At 49.2% G+C, this 16,319-nt stretch overlaps 1 protein-coding gene across 3 annotated transcripts in view; it reads right to left on the bottom strand.

Annotated features, from left to right (window-relative positions):
• Positions 1 to 16,319, bottom strand: part of csk (C-terminal Src kinase) — a 37,742-nt gene that overhangs the window by 8,808 nt on the left and 12,615 nt on the right. The window contains exons 1-5 of one of the 3 annotated variants that reach the window (XM_035396561.1): positions 14,316 to 14,407; positions 13,885 to 13,958; positions 4,501 to 4,578; positions 2,952 to 3,065; positions 2,255 to 2,367 (exon numbers count right to left, since the gene is read on the bottom strand). In XM_035396561.1, the coding sequence (XP_035252452.1) occupies positions 2,255 to 2,367; positions 2,952 to 3,065; positions 4,501 to 4,515 (242 nt within the window). In that variant the 5' untranslated portion in view covers positions 4,516 to 4,578; positions 13,885 to 13,958; positions 14,316 to 14,407. Of the gene's footprint in view, positions 1 to 2,254; positions 2,368 to 2,951; positions 3,066 to 4,500; positions 4,579 to 13,884; positions 13,959 to 14,315; positions 14,408 to 16,319 lie in introns of those variants that run through there. The other 2 variants (XM_035396560.1, XM_035396562.1) reach the window with 2 other exon arrangements.

The following is a 16,319-nucleotide window of genomic DNA, read 5'->3' as shown; positions in this document are numbered from 1 at the left end:
AAATTACTGCTGTCTCCAATTTCTGCAATCATATCACGATTGTATGAATATGAATATGGATATGGATGTGACAGAGGCCTACATATTGCCAAGGGGAAGATGTACATTGTGTGAAAAATAACCCAGTCTGTCACTCATTTACCATTCCATAACCTTGGAAATTAGCATTCATTTTCACTGGTTTAAATGTCACTTAATTCACAGCAGATGAGACTCCAGGCAAGTGACAGTTGACCTCCAAGTGATGGAATATTTAATGAGTTAATAATAGGACAGAAAAAGCCTCCATCATTTTGAAGGAGAGCAGACTGGCATGACTTCTCACAATGTGAGAATGACCAGTTTGACCCTTTGAGCGGACAGCAGCCTAAACGTTAGAAACAGAAATACAGATTGTAAAGATGTGGGGTGTTTTTATAGAAAACCAACAAGCATAATCGAACACTGAACCTGTTTTCCAGTCCCCTGGCGGTCTCCTCCACCACTGATGAAAGGGGAAGCCTGGCTGTGTTAGAGTCGAGAGACACCCTCAACACCCTCACCTCTCCTGTCTACAATATTTTACCACTGCTGAAGCAGGTGCAGGGATCCTGCACCCACACTGCCTCCAAGAATGCAGAACAAAGAGAATACCAACAAGCAACTGAGAATGAGCAGAATCCAAGGAGGAAGCAACAAAAAAAAAATATAGAGAGAGAAAGTGAAAGACAGTGAGACAGGGGACATGCTGCTATAGAGTATCTGCTATTGAATAACTCTACAAAAGTAGAGTGATATGGAGTGGGCAGAATATTTCAGTGCCTACTCTCTGTCCCTGCTGCAGTGTCCAGTACCGCTACGCATACAACCTTCAGACACCAGGGGGCAGACATGTGTAGATGCCTGTGTTACTGGTGAGTGGATATAGAGTGTTGGCTATGGGGAAATGGACTTAGCCAGACATCTTCAGTCCAGTTTCAACTCATCTTAAAAATAACCCAGACTGTCAGTCACCTGACCATCATTTATACCAAACAGCTGAAAGTGACCATGCTGAGACTTTACCAAACAGACAGACGTATTACTCTCTAAATGCTCTCTGAGGTTCCATATAGAACATGTAGTGTGTGATGAACATCAATTATTTGCCTCCTCTATCTGAAATGATTTCATTTGCACAATTCCCTCAGTTTTTCTCTCTTAATCCTGCCGTGTCTTTAAAAGGCTTGATTCCAGTGTGTCCTCCAGTCCGCCAGCCAGGCCTTACTCACAGGCAGGAAGTGAGGGAAGGCTAATTAACTGGAGGTGCCCTCTGATGTCATCACCCAACATCCTTCTCACATCTCAAATGCTAATGAGTCCAATATTCTAGGGCTCATTACACGGGACTGAATCACCCAGTACACTGGACTGATCAGTAAACACAATACACTCGCCTAATCATTACACACCACACCTTACACACTGGTAGGGATAATTACAGAGATAAATGCACACCGGTATTGAGACAGTGCATTTGCAAATATTCAATACTGATCATATTAGACACACTGACCAGAATAAATAGAAATGTTAAAGGAATTATAGCCTTTTATTTCCTCTGTAGTTATCATCCGAACCAGCTGGCCAACAGTAACAGATCTGCAAATCAAAGGCTTGAAGTGTTTTAATGTTTTTAATTTTACGTGCGTACAAGAGGTGCCTACGGCGGTTGAAATCAGCCCTCCTCCATGTTCTGTGATATATCACTTACGAAGGCAAACCAAGCAAAACCATATCAGCTAGGCCTGGCAAAGTTTCACCATCAGAGAACCTGGAACGGTTCTGCCTGGGGAACATGTGTACTATTCTTACATGGATGCACGCATGCATGGTCAGACAGTAAAACTGGTATTTTAAAAAATGTTTTGGACCTATACTGCTTGGAATCTGACACACACAGTTATATTTTATGAAACTTTCCAAGCAGTGTTTAAAAGTAGAGTTTGGGCAGCTGAGGGCAATAATTATTGGGGTGTAGTCAGGAATGAAATCTCAAATTGAGTCAACGCTGTCATCCTGATGTACAACATCTGCTCAAAAAAACGCGAAATCACATTTATTAGTCGACCCATATTTATTCTGAGCATACTTTTCTCAAAAGCCTCATTTCTGTGAAAGAGCTGTAAAATAACTTTTCACCAAACAACACAATGCAATGCTATGAGCACACATGCACACGGACACATTCACAGATTCAAATTAGCGCGTGCAACACATGAGCGCACAAACTTACGGCATGAGGCTGAGTTTGCCTCCCGATTTCACGCCCTCTCTCTTCTGGACGTAGTTGGCGGGTATGGTACCTTCCCTCCCCATTATATTTTTGGCTTTGTACCAGTTAGGATCCTGCAGTGCAGAAGGATCACATTAAGAACCACAGCTGGACAGCACACAACAATGAAGAGACAAATCTTCTGTGGAACAGTGGGCCCAACACTGGGGGTAGGGGGTTTGGGGGTTTTGGGGGAACTGAGTGGATTGTGACAGGGGAGAAATAACACATGTAAATAATGCACACACCACCCCAGTCAGATCACTCACTGCATGTGCTACAAGCATTGCACAAGTTACAGTGTACACAGTTGCTTTACAATATGTCAACATTATATTTCAATAAGGGCTGAGTCGCAGGAAAGATATAACCTATCACACACAACTGCAGATCCGCAGTGTGTGTGTGTGTGTGTGGTCTCACTACTTAGGTTTTGCAAAGCAATTATGGATCTGTAAAGCTGCTCTAGATAAAAGTGTCTGATTAAGGCCAGTATAACATGTAATGTTTTAACATACGTCCACCTCATTCCAATCCATCTCATCGGGTGGAACATATTTTAACTGACCCAGATAAAAAAAGAAAATAAAAAAAGATACATTTTTTTCTGTTTCCTTCCTTCACACCTCCTACTCTTCTAGCAAAAGTAGCCAGTTACCTTGGTAACACTGATTATGGTTAAGACGTCTCCTTTGCTGAAGGGCAGGTCCTGCCCCGTCGTGCCCAGGAAGTTGTACTTGGCTATGCACTCGGTGCCTGCTGGCCATGTTATCTGGGAAGGAGGTGGGCAAACGGTCATTTACACACAGGAGCTCTGTGGACACTAGAGGCCCAGAGAGGTACTGGGAGCGTTTGGACAGTGCAGGTGTGATCCATCCTCAGTGTGGCAAGGCCCCTTTGTCTCAGTTAGACCCAGGGGAAAGGGGGCAATCATTCATGATGTCCATCCTGATGAAACTGCTGTGAATCTGCTGCAAATCACCATCATACATTTGCGCTGGACAAAGGTCTAAAGCATCACCGAGGAAATTTAGAAACAGAGGATGGAGGAGGGATGGAGAGAGAGAGAGAGAGAGAGATAGAGAATGACAGACAGAGGGAGACAGAAGGAGAAAGACGGAGGGAGAGGGAGAAAGTGAAAGAAATGTATGCTGGGAAATGGTATGGTAGAATATGCAAGTGCACAACAGTCACATTCATTCGCGCACACATTCACACACAAGCGCCCATTCAAACACACCCAAGAGGCAGGCTTGATAACGGCTTCTGGCGAATGCCATTCTAACAAGCGCATATTTTCCCCAATGCGATTGGTTGGAAGCTGCTCCCACACTGACCCCAGAGGCCTCACTGTTGCCCCCTGTGGGTGTCCCGGGGATAACATGTCAAAACCTGATGCCTCTCCACCATCGCCATAGCTGCTGCCCTTCTGAATGCATGCATGACTGCACTAAGTCAGACAGAAGCACACAGTCACAAAGTAGACGTAGTGTGTGCCCATGCATTCATGCTGCATTCACTTCCTTCACATAAAGGATATAAACACCAAAAAAGAGATGAAATGAATAGGCAAATGGGTGCTTTGAACAGAAGTGACAGTGATGTTAATATATCCACACACATAAATGTTTTCATGGCAATGTGTTCTCTGATAGAGGATCATTCTCAGGTGAACTTTTCTCTCCTATTCATCTATTTATACACAACACATACTGTACAAATGAACCTTTAAATTGTCTATTGCTTTACATGTAAAAAAAATTACCTCCGCAGTCATCCAGGGAGATGCATGTATTTTGGCAATTAGGCTGTATTATGCTTTATGCTACAGACAACATTAGCCTTGTGCCTTGTAGACACCCAACACCTTTTAAATCACATTTGACGGCAGTAATAAATGCAAAAAGAAACACCATCACAGGTCTGCCTTGTATCAGAAGACAGAGAGAGACAACATTACATCAGTGGCACTGCACTGATGAAAACGCTAATCAGCTAGTCAAATGAAATGTGTGTGTCAACCAATTAATAATACTGCAAGGAGAGTATTGCCAGTCAATATCACACATGCTGGTTACATTTTTAACCAAAGGGACTTCCTGATTAAATACATTTGTAAATAAAAATATATCAGCCTGTCATGATGACGGCTTTAGCTGTACTATGATTTACTTAATGCTGATTGGCTGTGGGGGACTTTCTCTCACCTGGAGACCAGACATGCTGAAGGGAATGGGGCAGGGTGTCCTCTGGCTGGTGTCACAGATCAGCTGGTACCATCAGAGCTGGGGGAGGCAAGCAGAGAACACCTTCAGCACAGGCACTTTTTGTGCTAGGCTCTTCCAACATAACAAAACTAGGAATATGTTGAACGGCACACAGACTGAAGCCCCACAGGCAGACCAGCTAGAATTTCTCTCTCATCTGACTACCGCTGCACCTTTACCTCACTTTCCTTAAACAAGGAAACACACAGCAAAAGCAAAAATAAATACTTCTGCGAAAATAAAATAATCCACGATGTACCACGCTACACTGAACCGAGCTTTACTTGATGGCCAAACAGAACACGAACAGACAGAACCACGGTTGAACGGTTTTGTTCTCAGACAGAGAACAGATCGTCAGCAGCCTTTCCGCACTTGTCCACTGTGACAGGGAGCTCAGGCTGTCACTCACTTTGGGTTTCACTTGACTGAAGAGCTCCGGGGTCCGCTGTGCGCTCCCCAGACCTGACACCCTGCGAGAGACTGTTCTGAGATCAGCGTGAGGCCCCTCTCACTCTGGGGAAGTGCTGAGAACGACTGTTCTGAGCTCAGCGTGAGGCCCTGCTCGCCCTGGGGAAGAGCTGGTTCCTAATTACACAGCAGCCCGATTCCAGCCTTCATCTAGATCGGGTCACATCCAACAGCTTGCTAACAGGAAGTTAAGAAAAAAAAAAAAATGAAGAGGAAGTGGGTGATGCAGATTTTCCAATGCCCCAGACGAGGGGGGGGAGTGGGCGGGCTGTTGGGCTTCTCATTTTTGGTTTGTGCTTTGGAGCAGGGGTAGCGATTTCATTCACAGGCACTGCAGCCGGAGACGAGAAGGGTGCCATTTATTTCTGATCCATTTCATCGCCACCGACGACCCAGATATCAGAAAGACACAAAGACAACGGTCACTGTTCAGGAGGTGGGAGCGCATTCACAGATGTTCACGCTGTAAAATGGCAGCTTGAGGTCGCTCCACACGCAGGTTTAGCCCACATCAATCCCCCCCAGCCACACCGCCTAACGATCCTCGATTCATGTGCCCATCTGCCCACACACCTTCCCGTCACATACACTCACCCCACAGATCTTAATACCACCGGCGCGTCGTCCGATTATCAGGCTTTTAAACGCGACGTCCTGAAGCTGGAGCCCAGAGAGAGTGGGCGTGGCAGACTGGGTCGAGGACGGGGGGAGAGGGGCGAGCCGCCTGGGCCCCGTGCTGCCAGCGCAGACGTATCCTGTGTCGAAACAGGAAGGACCGGAACTGCAGACCGCTGCAGATCTGAATGCAAAGCGGCGCGGCCAAATTTAGCCACGCTGGGTACGGCGGGCGTGGAGGCTGTCAGAGAGCGCACTCCGCTCCCCAGCCGCAGAGAGCGGGGGAGACGCGGCCGGGCCGGGAAGACGCAGGGCAGGAAGGAAACGGGGCCCGTCTTCCGCTCGTCCGATCGGCGCTTCGTTCAATCATGTGTCTCCAAGCGCTACTAAACACTGTGGGGGGGGCAGGGGGCGGGGGGCGAGGCCGGGGGGCGGGAGGGGTGTAGGATTATTACACAGAGCACAGAAGTGAGGCTGGTAAAGCTGCCTGCCAATTACTGCTTCCCGTTTTACGTGTGACAAGCATTTTTCTGTGGAACGTTCGCCGAGACAACAGCATTACAACGGTAAAATTTTTAACACCACCACGCGCTAAAACGTCGAAGGAGACGAAACGACGATGGCAGCGGATATTTTTTTCTGCAGGGCGGTCGCTGGGATGGATCTGCGCCGTGGCAACGCTGGGCCCAGAGCGCACGGAGAGGAGAGGAGAGGAGATGGAGCTCTAGCCTGTAATTACGCAGACCGCGCCGGCAGCGACGGGCACGTGCGGAGAGAGGCCGCGTGGCACGGTCCTGTCGCCGCGGACAACGCGGAGGGAGACGAAGAGACGGGCTGAACTCTCAGCAAGCGCTCCACGCGCAGAGAAAGCGTCGGACAAAGCTCCCCTGCCTGACGCGAGCCGCTCCCCACCTCCTCTCTCCTTCAGCCGTCATCCTCCTCTCCTCCACCCCTCCACTGCCGCTCCCTCGCTTCCCCCTCCTGCTCCCAGCAGCCTGCTGCTGCCATCGCCATGGCAACAGGCAGGGTTACATAACGCGTGCCCATGAGTATCTCGCTCTCCATTTTTGTCTCCTCTCTCCTCTTCCCCCAGTGACAGTCATTAGGGATCATTAGCGCTCTCTCACAGGGTCTCGCACACCCAGGACGCTAATGCATGGAGAACAGTAGCGATGTGCGTAATGTACCTATTTGTAGAAGGCCAAATGATCAGTTGTTAAAGACACAAATGACTGTGACGATGGCCACTAATAAAGCCAGGCACACAAACCTGATGATAAAATCTTTACGGGGGAAAAAACAAAAAGCTGCCAACAAGGTCTTTGTTTAAATTTTGCTTCAACAAATAAAACAACGATGCTGCAGAAAGAAAGGTTTTCGGGTCTGCTTTGCATGTTTCTTTGCAAAAGGCTCCCTGTACCTGTACCCTTGTCCAGAACGCACTTTACGCTCCTGACTCCATATCCGATAAAAAAAAAAAACCGCAGACACAAATCAGGAAATGACGGTGTGAATAAGCCCTTGTGTGGAGGCCGAGGTCGGCGAAAGATTTCCTCGGGCATTCCGTCTGGCTTTTGAGAAGGGCTGAGCTGTTCGGCGTTTAACAGTTAATGTGTTCGGCTTTTTTCATGCTACGCTGCACATCTGAAACACAAAGAAGCTTATTCCCTGAGCCCTGTAGCAAAATCCCATCACAGAGGGAGAACGCAAACTCACAGAACGGTCTCCAGCGTGCAGCTGCTGCTGAATAAATAGCACTCGGGAGCGTTGTAGATGGGATTTGAGGGTGGCTTTGATGATGTGGTTCTTAAAGGGAATCCACTTATTTCTTCCGCACAGCTCCTAACGGCCTGACCACACTTATAAAAGTGTCCGTCGTTGGCACAGAAATATGATTGGTCTGCTGCTGGGGCCCAACGGCACTATGGGAAAGCGTCACCGTCGGCATACGGCGGCTCCTGCAATTCCTGCGTTGTTCGGCCCAAAATCAGGAGATTTCGGGAGAAACAAGAGAAACCGGACTGTTACCTGCACACACTGCAGAAGCTCAGCTTGTCCTAAAGAGCATTTACCCCGAGCACTTACTCAGAAGCGCACTGACAGTCCAGGCATGTGGGTCCATCCATCACCCTGCAGGGCTGGACAGGCGATGATGTGACAGGCATTTGAATCCTAACCGCCCTGCACGGTGCTGTGGTAGTGTAGTTAATTACACCTGAATCCGGACAGGGCAGGATGAGTGACAGCACTGGGAGAGGGCGGGCTGGGAAGAGCTGTCAGATTCAGGGGAGGCGGTGGGGGACGCGGGTGGGGGTGGGGTGTTCAGCTGTCTGACGCATAGTTAATGTGTACTCCCCCCCAAACCCCTGTTCCTCCAGCCAAACTTCCTCCCCCCGCCTCTCTGCCAGGGAATCCAGGGTGAGAGGAAGTCAGAGGACGGAATCGTAGTCAGGGTCAGGGCAATACCCAGTGCAATGTGCCATAATGGCATGACATCACTTCCTCCCTTTTTATCGCACAACGGGCTTCCTGTATCTCCGCTCGGCTCCGTGTGGACAGTGATGAATGGCGTGGCTGGCAGGCCGAATAGCGGAGCCCAGAAGACGGACGCAGCGGGAGCCTGGAGCGAGACATCATGTCAAACTTCCCTTCACAAACAGCTACGCTTCCGTCCCCATCACATTCATGAGGTCTTTCTTCAGCATCCGGACAGGATGAATAAAGTCTGGCTGGGGCAGCAGCATCTCTGACAGCGAGCGCATTTCAGAGCCTAAATCAACTTCCGTCTTAAAGAAGCCATCAGCCCCTCCCAATTTAGTATGTTTTAGGTTGCCCAAACCCACAGTCGTCAGACTTTTAATAGGATTAGACTAGGCTACATATTTCATCCAATTAATTCAGTATTGCAGAAACTACTAACTGATGTGTGGTGGAAAATGAATGTTGCCTCTCAACGTCATCTGTGGCCATGTGAACCACAAAGCATAATTATGATATTCCAGTTGTTTTTAGGTCAAGTCCCAGTCTACCGTTAGCCGTCAGAAATGACTAAACCGTGGCTCACACTGATGCGGTCATGTGGGGGAGGAGGCCAGCTTCACTCTCACGAGGCATGTCCTATCTGAAGTGCACTCCTGGCATCATTACACACATCTCCATTATCCTCTGAAAAACTCTTTCAATTCACTTCGGATATAGTCCCCATGGTGTCTCATTGTTGGGGTTGGCAACATCGTTGTACAGCTTGCTTCTCATCACTATGACGACGACTGAACGCATTCTGACCTTAGCAGGAAAGCTTGGACGAAGCCCCTCCCTGTAGGGTGTAGGGACTAGGGACCCACCCCTGCAACCCAGCAGCTGTTAGTGAACGTCAGCAATGGCACTGTTCCCATCGACCCCTGAGGGTGGGGAGACAAGAGACCCTGAAACGCGGAGGGAGAACTGAAGAAACCTGACACACATCCAGTTCATCTTTGGACAGGGCAAGTTACTGCATGTTGTGGCCACTGGACCGAACCACGCGCATCAGTGAGCTTGCACACGGTATATTAGGACCTCAGGGAGTTCTGATGGTATTTGGACCGCATGGAGCTCTGACAGTACTGGTCAGGTTCCGGCTCCAGTCCAGGCATTAGAAGCGCTAAGGTTGGGTCAGGACAGCAGGAGTTGGCCAATGCACTACACATTGCTGGTAATGTGGAGACAAACAGACAGACAGACAGAGACGCTGGTCCCTTGCAGAGGCATTGAATTACAGAAACACAAACCACACACCCATGCAAATACCGAGACTGCGGCACCCACACATGCAGACAAACACACACATTTCTGCATGGTGGGGCAGGACTGATGCCGACCGGCCCTAACACACCACCTGTGGGGCAGGCACCACGTTAGCTACGCGGCGGCTTCACCCGCTCCAGTTTCACAGAGATACAGAGCTGATAAAGGCTGAGACAGGGGCACTGCCAGACCTTCCACATGCTGCGGAATCATTCGATTACCAACCGGATTTAGGAAACCTGGCTCTTTGTCCAAACACAAGTCTCATTTTAACTACTATATTAGATGAAAAACCTACGGGTAATGCGGTCCACCAGGACCTGAAAGCTGATGCCTGGAATGATGAAATGGGCCCAAATGAAATTAGTTCCCATGACGTGTTCTGATAGTGGGGTCAGGGCGTGCCTGGCCAGGGGCTCCAGGGGAGACTGACATCATCGCCCAGGGGCCGCGCGCGAAGAGCTCCGCCCAGCGCACAGCGCGCCCGAGCAGCGCACGCATCACAGCAGCACAGCGCCGACTTACACGCCGTCGATCCGGCCGGACCCGCCCACAGACAGACAGCCGCTAACCGCCGGCAGGGAAACATGCGCAGAGCTGCGTACGGACACGCAGCCACAGCGCGGACAAAAAGGCCTGCTCCGTGCCCCTGACCACTTGTTCCCGGCACCTCCGGTCATGCAGTGACTCAACAGGCAGCGCAGAGCTGCTGCGGTGAAGTACGGCGTAGGAGCAGACGGACTATACCACCATGTTCCATTGGAGGAGCCACCCTAGCAGCACCCCCACTCGGAAAAAAGCAGTCGGGCGGGGCAGCTGGGGGCGGGGGGGGGGGGGGCATAATCTGCCTGCACTGTTGAGCTCGGCACACATTTCCATAAAGACAAAGCATGCCCCAGTCAATCTGGCCCAGAGCACACAATCCAGACCACAAGCACAGCCACCCACACCTGAACTACAAAGCCAGCTCCACCTTTGACTTTCCATATCGGTATCACACCTGGGCTCGTCGACAGGAAGCTAAACTCAGTCAGGGCTGACGGACAGCCTGGGCCTCCCGCCCCAGACCGAAGCGGCCTCGCCGCGCGGCGAAGGCTCATCGAGTGGGAGGGCGAGGAGCGGGGCGCGTGCTGCGGGACTGTAATTACCTCAGCGCCGATTACACGCCGCACAGCTGCGCTGCCTCCCAGGCCTCAGCATCTCAATCTGCCTGGCAGGATAAGGAGCACAGATGCAGGGGCTCGCGCTGCGCAACCGCCGCTGCGCTAATGAACCCAAACCCGCGGGGGCCCCGATATCCCGCTCTACAGCATTCACCTCCCACCGGCCCACAGGGCCCCCGCCACAAGAGCCCCAACGCCGGCTTCCTTTCCCCTTCCATTCCACCACCCCCCCCACACACACCCAATGGCCGCTGTTGCTTTATACGCTTGCTGCAGCAGGTTGTCCAGGAGCCTGTATAGCGTGCTTACAAGTGCCAGGCTGTTCTGATGGAAGGGCATACACTACATCATACCACACAGTCTGAAACCATGCTGTCTTTAAGCAAGTGTGAGCCCCTGGGGCGGAGAGCATAATTAAGCTGTATCTGCAGAGGCCAACGCAGCAGGTCCTCCAGAGGAGAGAGCGAATGAAAGAGCACACAGGTCAGGCTCCTCCCTGGGTCAGGAGCCAATCTGGCTCCAGCACAAACAGCTGCAAAGAGCGGCCGGCTCTCCATGCACACAGAATAAGACGCAGGTCATACACACTGACATCAAACCGAAAAACAGGCACGACAACGGACTGCAAGCTCACACCCAGGCACTGGCAAATTAGAGCATGTTGGGAAACAAGATGGCAGGATACTTGTTTCAGTGCCTTTTTCAGAGAGGGACTTGTGTGGGTTCACAGACACTATGGCTGTATGCCACTTTCCCAGAGCAAGAAAGAGGCCAGGATCCAGATTCAAATAAAGCATCCAGACTGACATGCAATATTCCCTCAGAAGGAGTGGGGGAGGAGGCACTGAAATGCCCTCTGTCTCTGGGCACCTCATCATCAACTCCAGCCAATGCAGAGAGCGGCGCTCTCTGTAAACAGGGACATAGTTAACGCAGTGCAATTAAAATTAAATTAAAGTCAGATACTTGCCCTGGTCATGGAAGGCACAAAACATCCTTCACGGCCAGACCTCATACCTACACCACAAAATGCAATTTACTAACTCAGGAAAGAATGCAAGGTCTCGAAGAGAGAAAGGAAATGAGAAAAATAAAACGAGCAGTAAAATCGGAGAAACGCAATGAACTCTCCCCGTCAGAAACAGTCTCAAGAGACCAGGACTCCTATGCTGAAATATGCCCGTGTCAGCATTTTCCCAGCAGCCCAACATCAAGGGAGGGGAGCAAGCCTGAGGCAGTGACTTTAACACCGGAGGAGCCGATTGGTCAAAGCTCTTTCTGTTAATAATACTGCCTTACATTGTTTTTAAAATATATAGCCTAATGCTTTGGTGGGGTGAGCAGTCTGTAGTAGCATCGGCAGTGTGAATCAGTGCCAGAAGGCAACAAAATGCAGGGAACGATATGAAGAGTGTTACTAAGCCAATGAAAGACCTCAGTAAAATGTAATATACTGAACAAGGCTGTGAATCCATCATACCCCTTTTATAGATTGTGACTCTATCCATTAGCCTATTTCAATCCTGTGTTGCCTTTGCAGACCTCTACCCCCACAATATTTTACCTTAAAAAAAAAAAAAAAAAACTGCAGCTAAATGTGCAGCAGCGATGCTCCACGGTTGGTTAGATGAAAAAATGTTTGGTCATTTATACCCTGGGTTTTATTTTCAGTGGGCTGACTGTAGTAGTCTACGTTTGGGTGTGAATTAAAGTTTTAAAAGAAATGCTACGCATGATTGCATTAATTAGCATTTCTGAGTGTGTGTGCCAGTGTGTGGGGACATGTGCGTGTGCACACATTTGTGTGTGTGTGCGTGTGTTAAAGTGTACTTGCGGGAACTATCAGCAGGACGGCAGGTTGTAGCGAGTGAGGAGGGATTCACACCTGGAGGGTCCTACAGCTCAGCGGCCCCCCCCCCCCCCCCACACACATGACAGTCACCCTGCTCATTAAGCACTGCAGCACAGGTGGCCATCTGCTTGGCACCGTCTTCCACCTTCTACTCTCCTCATTTACCTTTTCCAGGCACGGTCTGTTTCTCACCGTCCCGGGCAAATGCCAGAACCCATCTGTGGCACACTTTTTTTTCCTGCCAATCTCTCCTCGTGCACTCGCTCTTTGACATCTAGGCAGGAGAATCTAGAAGAATCTGCCCATGTGCATCAAGCAGTTGCTCCATTCATAGGAGAGGGTTTACTCACAACGTCTGCCCCATTTCCACCAATCAGACTGGCAGCAGAGTTCTACAAACCACGAGACTACTGGGGCAGCCGTTCAGCTTCCTCTCTTCTCAGAACAGCTGCTTTAATCAACACTATACAGGCTACTTTGGGCAAATCTTCAAACAGAGCACCGACAGACAGACATGGAACTCCCTGCTGAACGTAATGAAGCCTGAGCTGACGACTGCAGTGTGCGCCCAAGCTACTCGATATCGGACATTCAAAATCAACTCAGCTCAACACCCCCTCACTCCCTGACCCTGCTGATAAAGGGGCAGCGACTGACTGCAGCACACTACCCCAACTATTCTCAGCGAGAGAAAAAGACTCAAGCAGGAAACAAACAAATCATTTATTAACAATGCGAATCCTTCCACAGGGGCGGCTCCACGCCATAAATATTGTAGCGCTGTGCTGTAAATGAAGATTAAAACGGACGGGGCTAGACATGCGTACCATTACAGAGTGAGCCCTGCGGAGTGCTGGCTGGAGTGCTCATTTATTTGCATGAGGCATTTGGTTAGCAGAGCCGCTCATCCAGAGCAGCACACATTTAGCACGCTTTCCATTTGCACAGGTGCACATTGACAGCGGCGAAGCAATTCAGGTTGAGCAACGCCAGAACCGGACACGAGAACTGAACCTGCAAACTTTCACTTTCAGCCTACTCACCCACCGTCACGCACTGCCGTCCTACAGTACTGGCAGCTGGGCATATAAGCATGCTTTCGGAAATTATTTTATTTTACATAACCTTTATTTACGCAGGGTAAGTTGAGTGAGCTAGCATGCGCTTTTACAGCCACGCCCTGTTTCACACTCATACAGATAGCCTACCCAGTCACACAAACTACATAAAATCAAAAGTACAATCTAGGCTAGATAAAGAACGTAGCAAGCTCAGAGACCAATGGAATCATCAAGTTCTCTGCTCTTTACAATAGATTTAAATTGTCCAAGAGTAACCAGGGAGTCCACTGATTTCCAACAGTCAAACTGCCAATAATAACTGGTATCAGAATGATTTTGAGGGATCAAAGCCTGGCTCAGGTCCAGATGAGCTCACCTGGGTGAACTGAAGCCACGCTGGTGGTCTCTGAGAGTGCGTCCTCTCTCTATGGTCCCTCCTGCGTCAGGGCACTGAAACAGAGAAAGTCTGAGTAAGAGGACAGACCGGGATTGATGTACTGATCAGGGGTTCAAAGGTCAGAATTACGAAATCAGCCGGGTACAGTCAAAACAAATTCAAGAAATGTGTCGGGCAACTTGTCAGCTTTGTAACGCAATGCACTACAAGACCGTTCCCACAGTCTCAGACAGCAAATATTTCACAACACCAAGTAACGAGTGCTCTAGCACTCCAGTGCGTGTGCCCTATAAAACACAAAGATTAAAAAAGGAGTAAAACACAGGCGTGACTTCAATTCATTAACAGAATGTCACAAATTTGGCACCACACTTAGTCCACATTTGAGTTGGTCCATGTCAATTAAATACCTGAGGAATCTTGACTGCAGAAGCCCGTACCAGCCTATGCGTTTGATCGCAGTGTGTGTTTATCTCTGCAGCAGAAGGAGAGACGGCTCTGAGACCCGCCCCTCGAGTCCGTTCTCCTTCGCTACTTCTGCGGATCCCTCACACATGGTGCAATCACAGTACACAACTGAGACTAGACTTTCAGCTCTACAACTCTGCTGAAGCGATACCCACCACCACTGAGGCTATACAGGAGGATTTACAACACAGCTGAGTCTGTACTGAGGGTTCCACAACATTGCTGATCCCTTACTTAGGGTTCCACAGCACTGCAGAGTCTTTACTGAGGGTATAAACCCTATACTCCATATTGGGTCTCTATATGAGTCTATACCAAGGGTTCCACAGCATTGCTGAGCGTACTCCTTTGCAACTTACTGCTGAAAGTACAAATGGTTGTCATTGACAACACACTGCTGTGTTCTCCTCTGAAGTACTGCTGAGTCTGTGCAGGACTTTCACGGAAACCGATACTGTGTGAAAAAGGCTATTCAGCACTGCTCCCTATTTCCATTCTTCTTTAAACTATGAGTCCCTACACTGAGCATTTCACACTCCAGTGCCCACGGCATAAAAGCTCAACAGCTGCCATTAAGGAGGAGACAGTTGGCAAGGGGGAGCAGAGGGCCCACATGAACACAGCAACAAACTGTAGGCTTCCTCCCACAGAGACTAAAAATATCTATCTAAAAAATACATCTAGCCTATATATAATGTGCAGCAATGTGCGAACAGAGGAAAAACGCCCAAGCTCAGATATCTAGTGAAGAGCTGGAAATAGTCTTATCGCATCATACACTGGCAATTAGCTAATCTCATTTCATAAATATCACATGGATTCAGGCAAAAGGAAATGACATAAATTTGAATTGTCACATATGTCGGAGAGGGTGCGGGTCGGGGGCGGGGTGCATCTTGCAGAGCCTTTAAAGTGAGAACAGCTAGGGCACCGAGGATATTCTGCAGGGGTGTGTGGGCGGGTGAATCGGAGAAGGGGGAGAAAGCACCGACGCTCAAACACACACAGGACAGAGGAACAGAGGAGTCTTCTAAAGGAAGGGCTCACATGCACACCCGCAAGGGAACAGTCTTTACCGCTCCATCTTCACATCACCTTGCTTGTGTAAACACCTCATCGTAGCTCAATGCAGATGGAAGATGGAAGTGCGCGAGAAATCGTCAATTAAAAACAAGCTTTTCATTTGGGATTCTGAATTATGCGTACAGGGCAGGAAGTGCACCATTTAAATGCTTTTAAGCTCAATGAGAAATTAGTTTTATGTGCCTCCCTAGTTGCCTTTATGGTTTTTTCCCTTTCGCAATAACCACTTATTCCTTTCCAGATAGGAAATTAGACTGGGAGCCAAGAGGCACACAAGCCTTTATCCTACATGGAAGCACCAGTCTTATCACTAATCCCTTATCACAAAACATAAGTAAGGAATTGGTATCCTGACAAAAAAAATAAGATCCGATAGGATTAGTGAACAATTGTGGTGGCAGCTGACGAATGGTTCTCTTCACACACAGAGACGCCGTCTCACATCACACACTTGAATGGCAGGTCAGGTTAGGCACAGGTGCTCCTGAACAGAACGAGGCGAGAATTCACGCCCCGCAGCGAAACCAGGAACACAAAGACGACCGCGTATTTCTCCATGCGAATCACAGAGAGGAGAAGGGTGGAGGGGAGGGAGAGCGCGCTGAGAGAGGCAACTGAAGTCACGAGTGAGGGAGATGTGTAAAACCAGAGACAGGGCTAAGAAGACATGCACCCTGGCAGCACTGTTCATGGGGCTGACAGAAGCCTCATGAACTGGGGTCTGACTTAGACCCAGAGAATGACAGAGAGCTTTATGAATACGCTGCCATGCTTTATGAGCACGCTGCCATGCAGTCAGCTACAGATTCATATTTGTGGTGCTAACCTACAGGAAGGAGCACAGCTGGAGTGAGCAGGATTGT

Source organism: Anguilla anguilla, chromosome 16 (assembly GCF_013347855.1).
Source record: "Anguilla anguilla isolate fAngAng1 chromosome 16, fAngAng1.pri, whole genome shotgun sequence".
Classification (NCBI taxonomy): domain Eukaryota; kingdom Metazoa; phylum Chordata; class Actinopteri; order Anguilliformes; family Anguillidae; genus Anguilla; species Anguilla anguilla.
The sequence above is the reverse complement of the archived record's forward strand: the minus strand, read 5'-3'. Positions and strand labels throughout refer to the sequence as shown.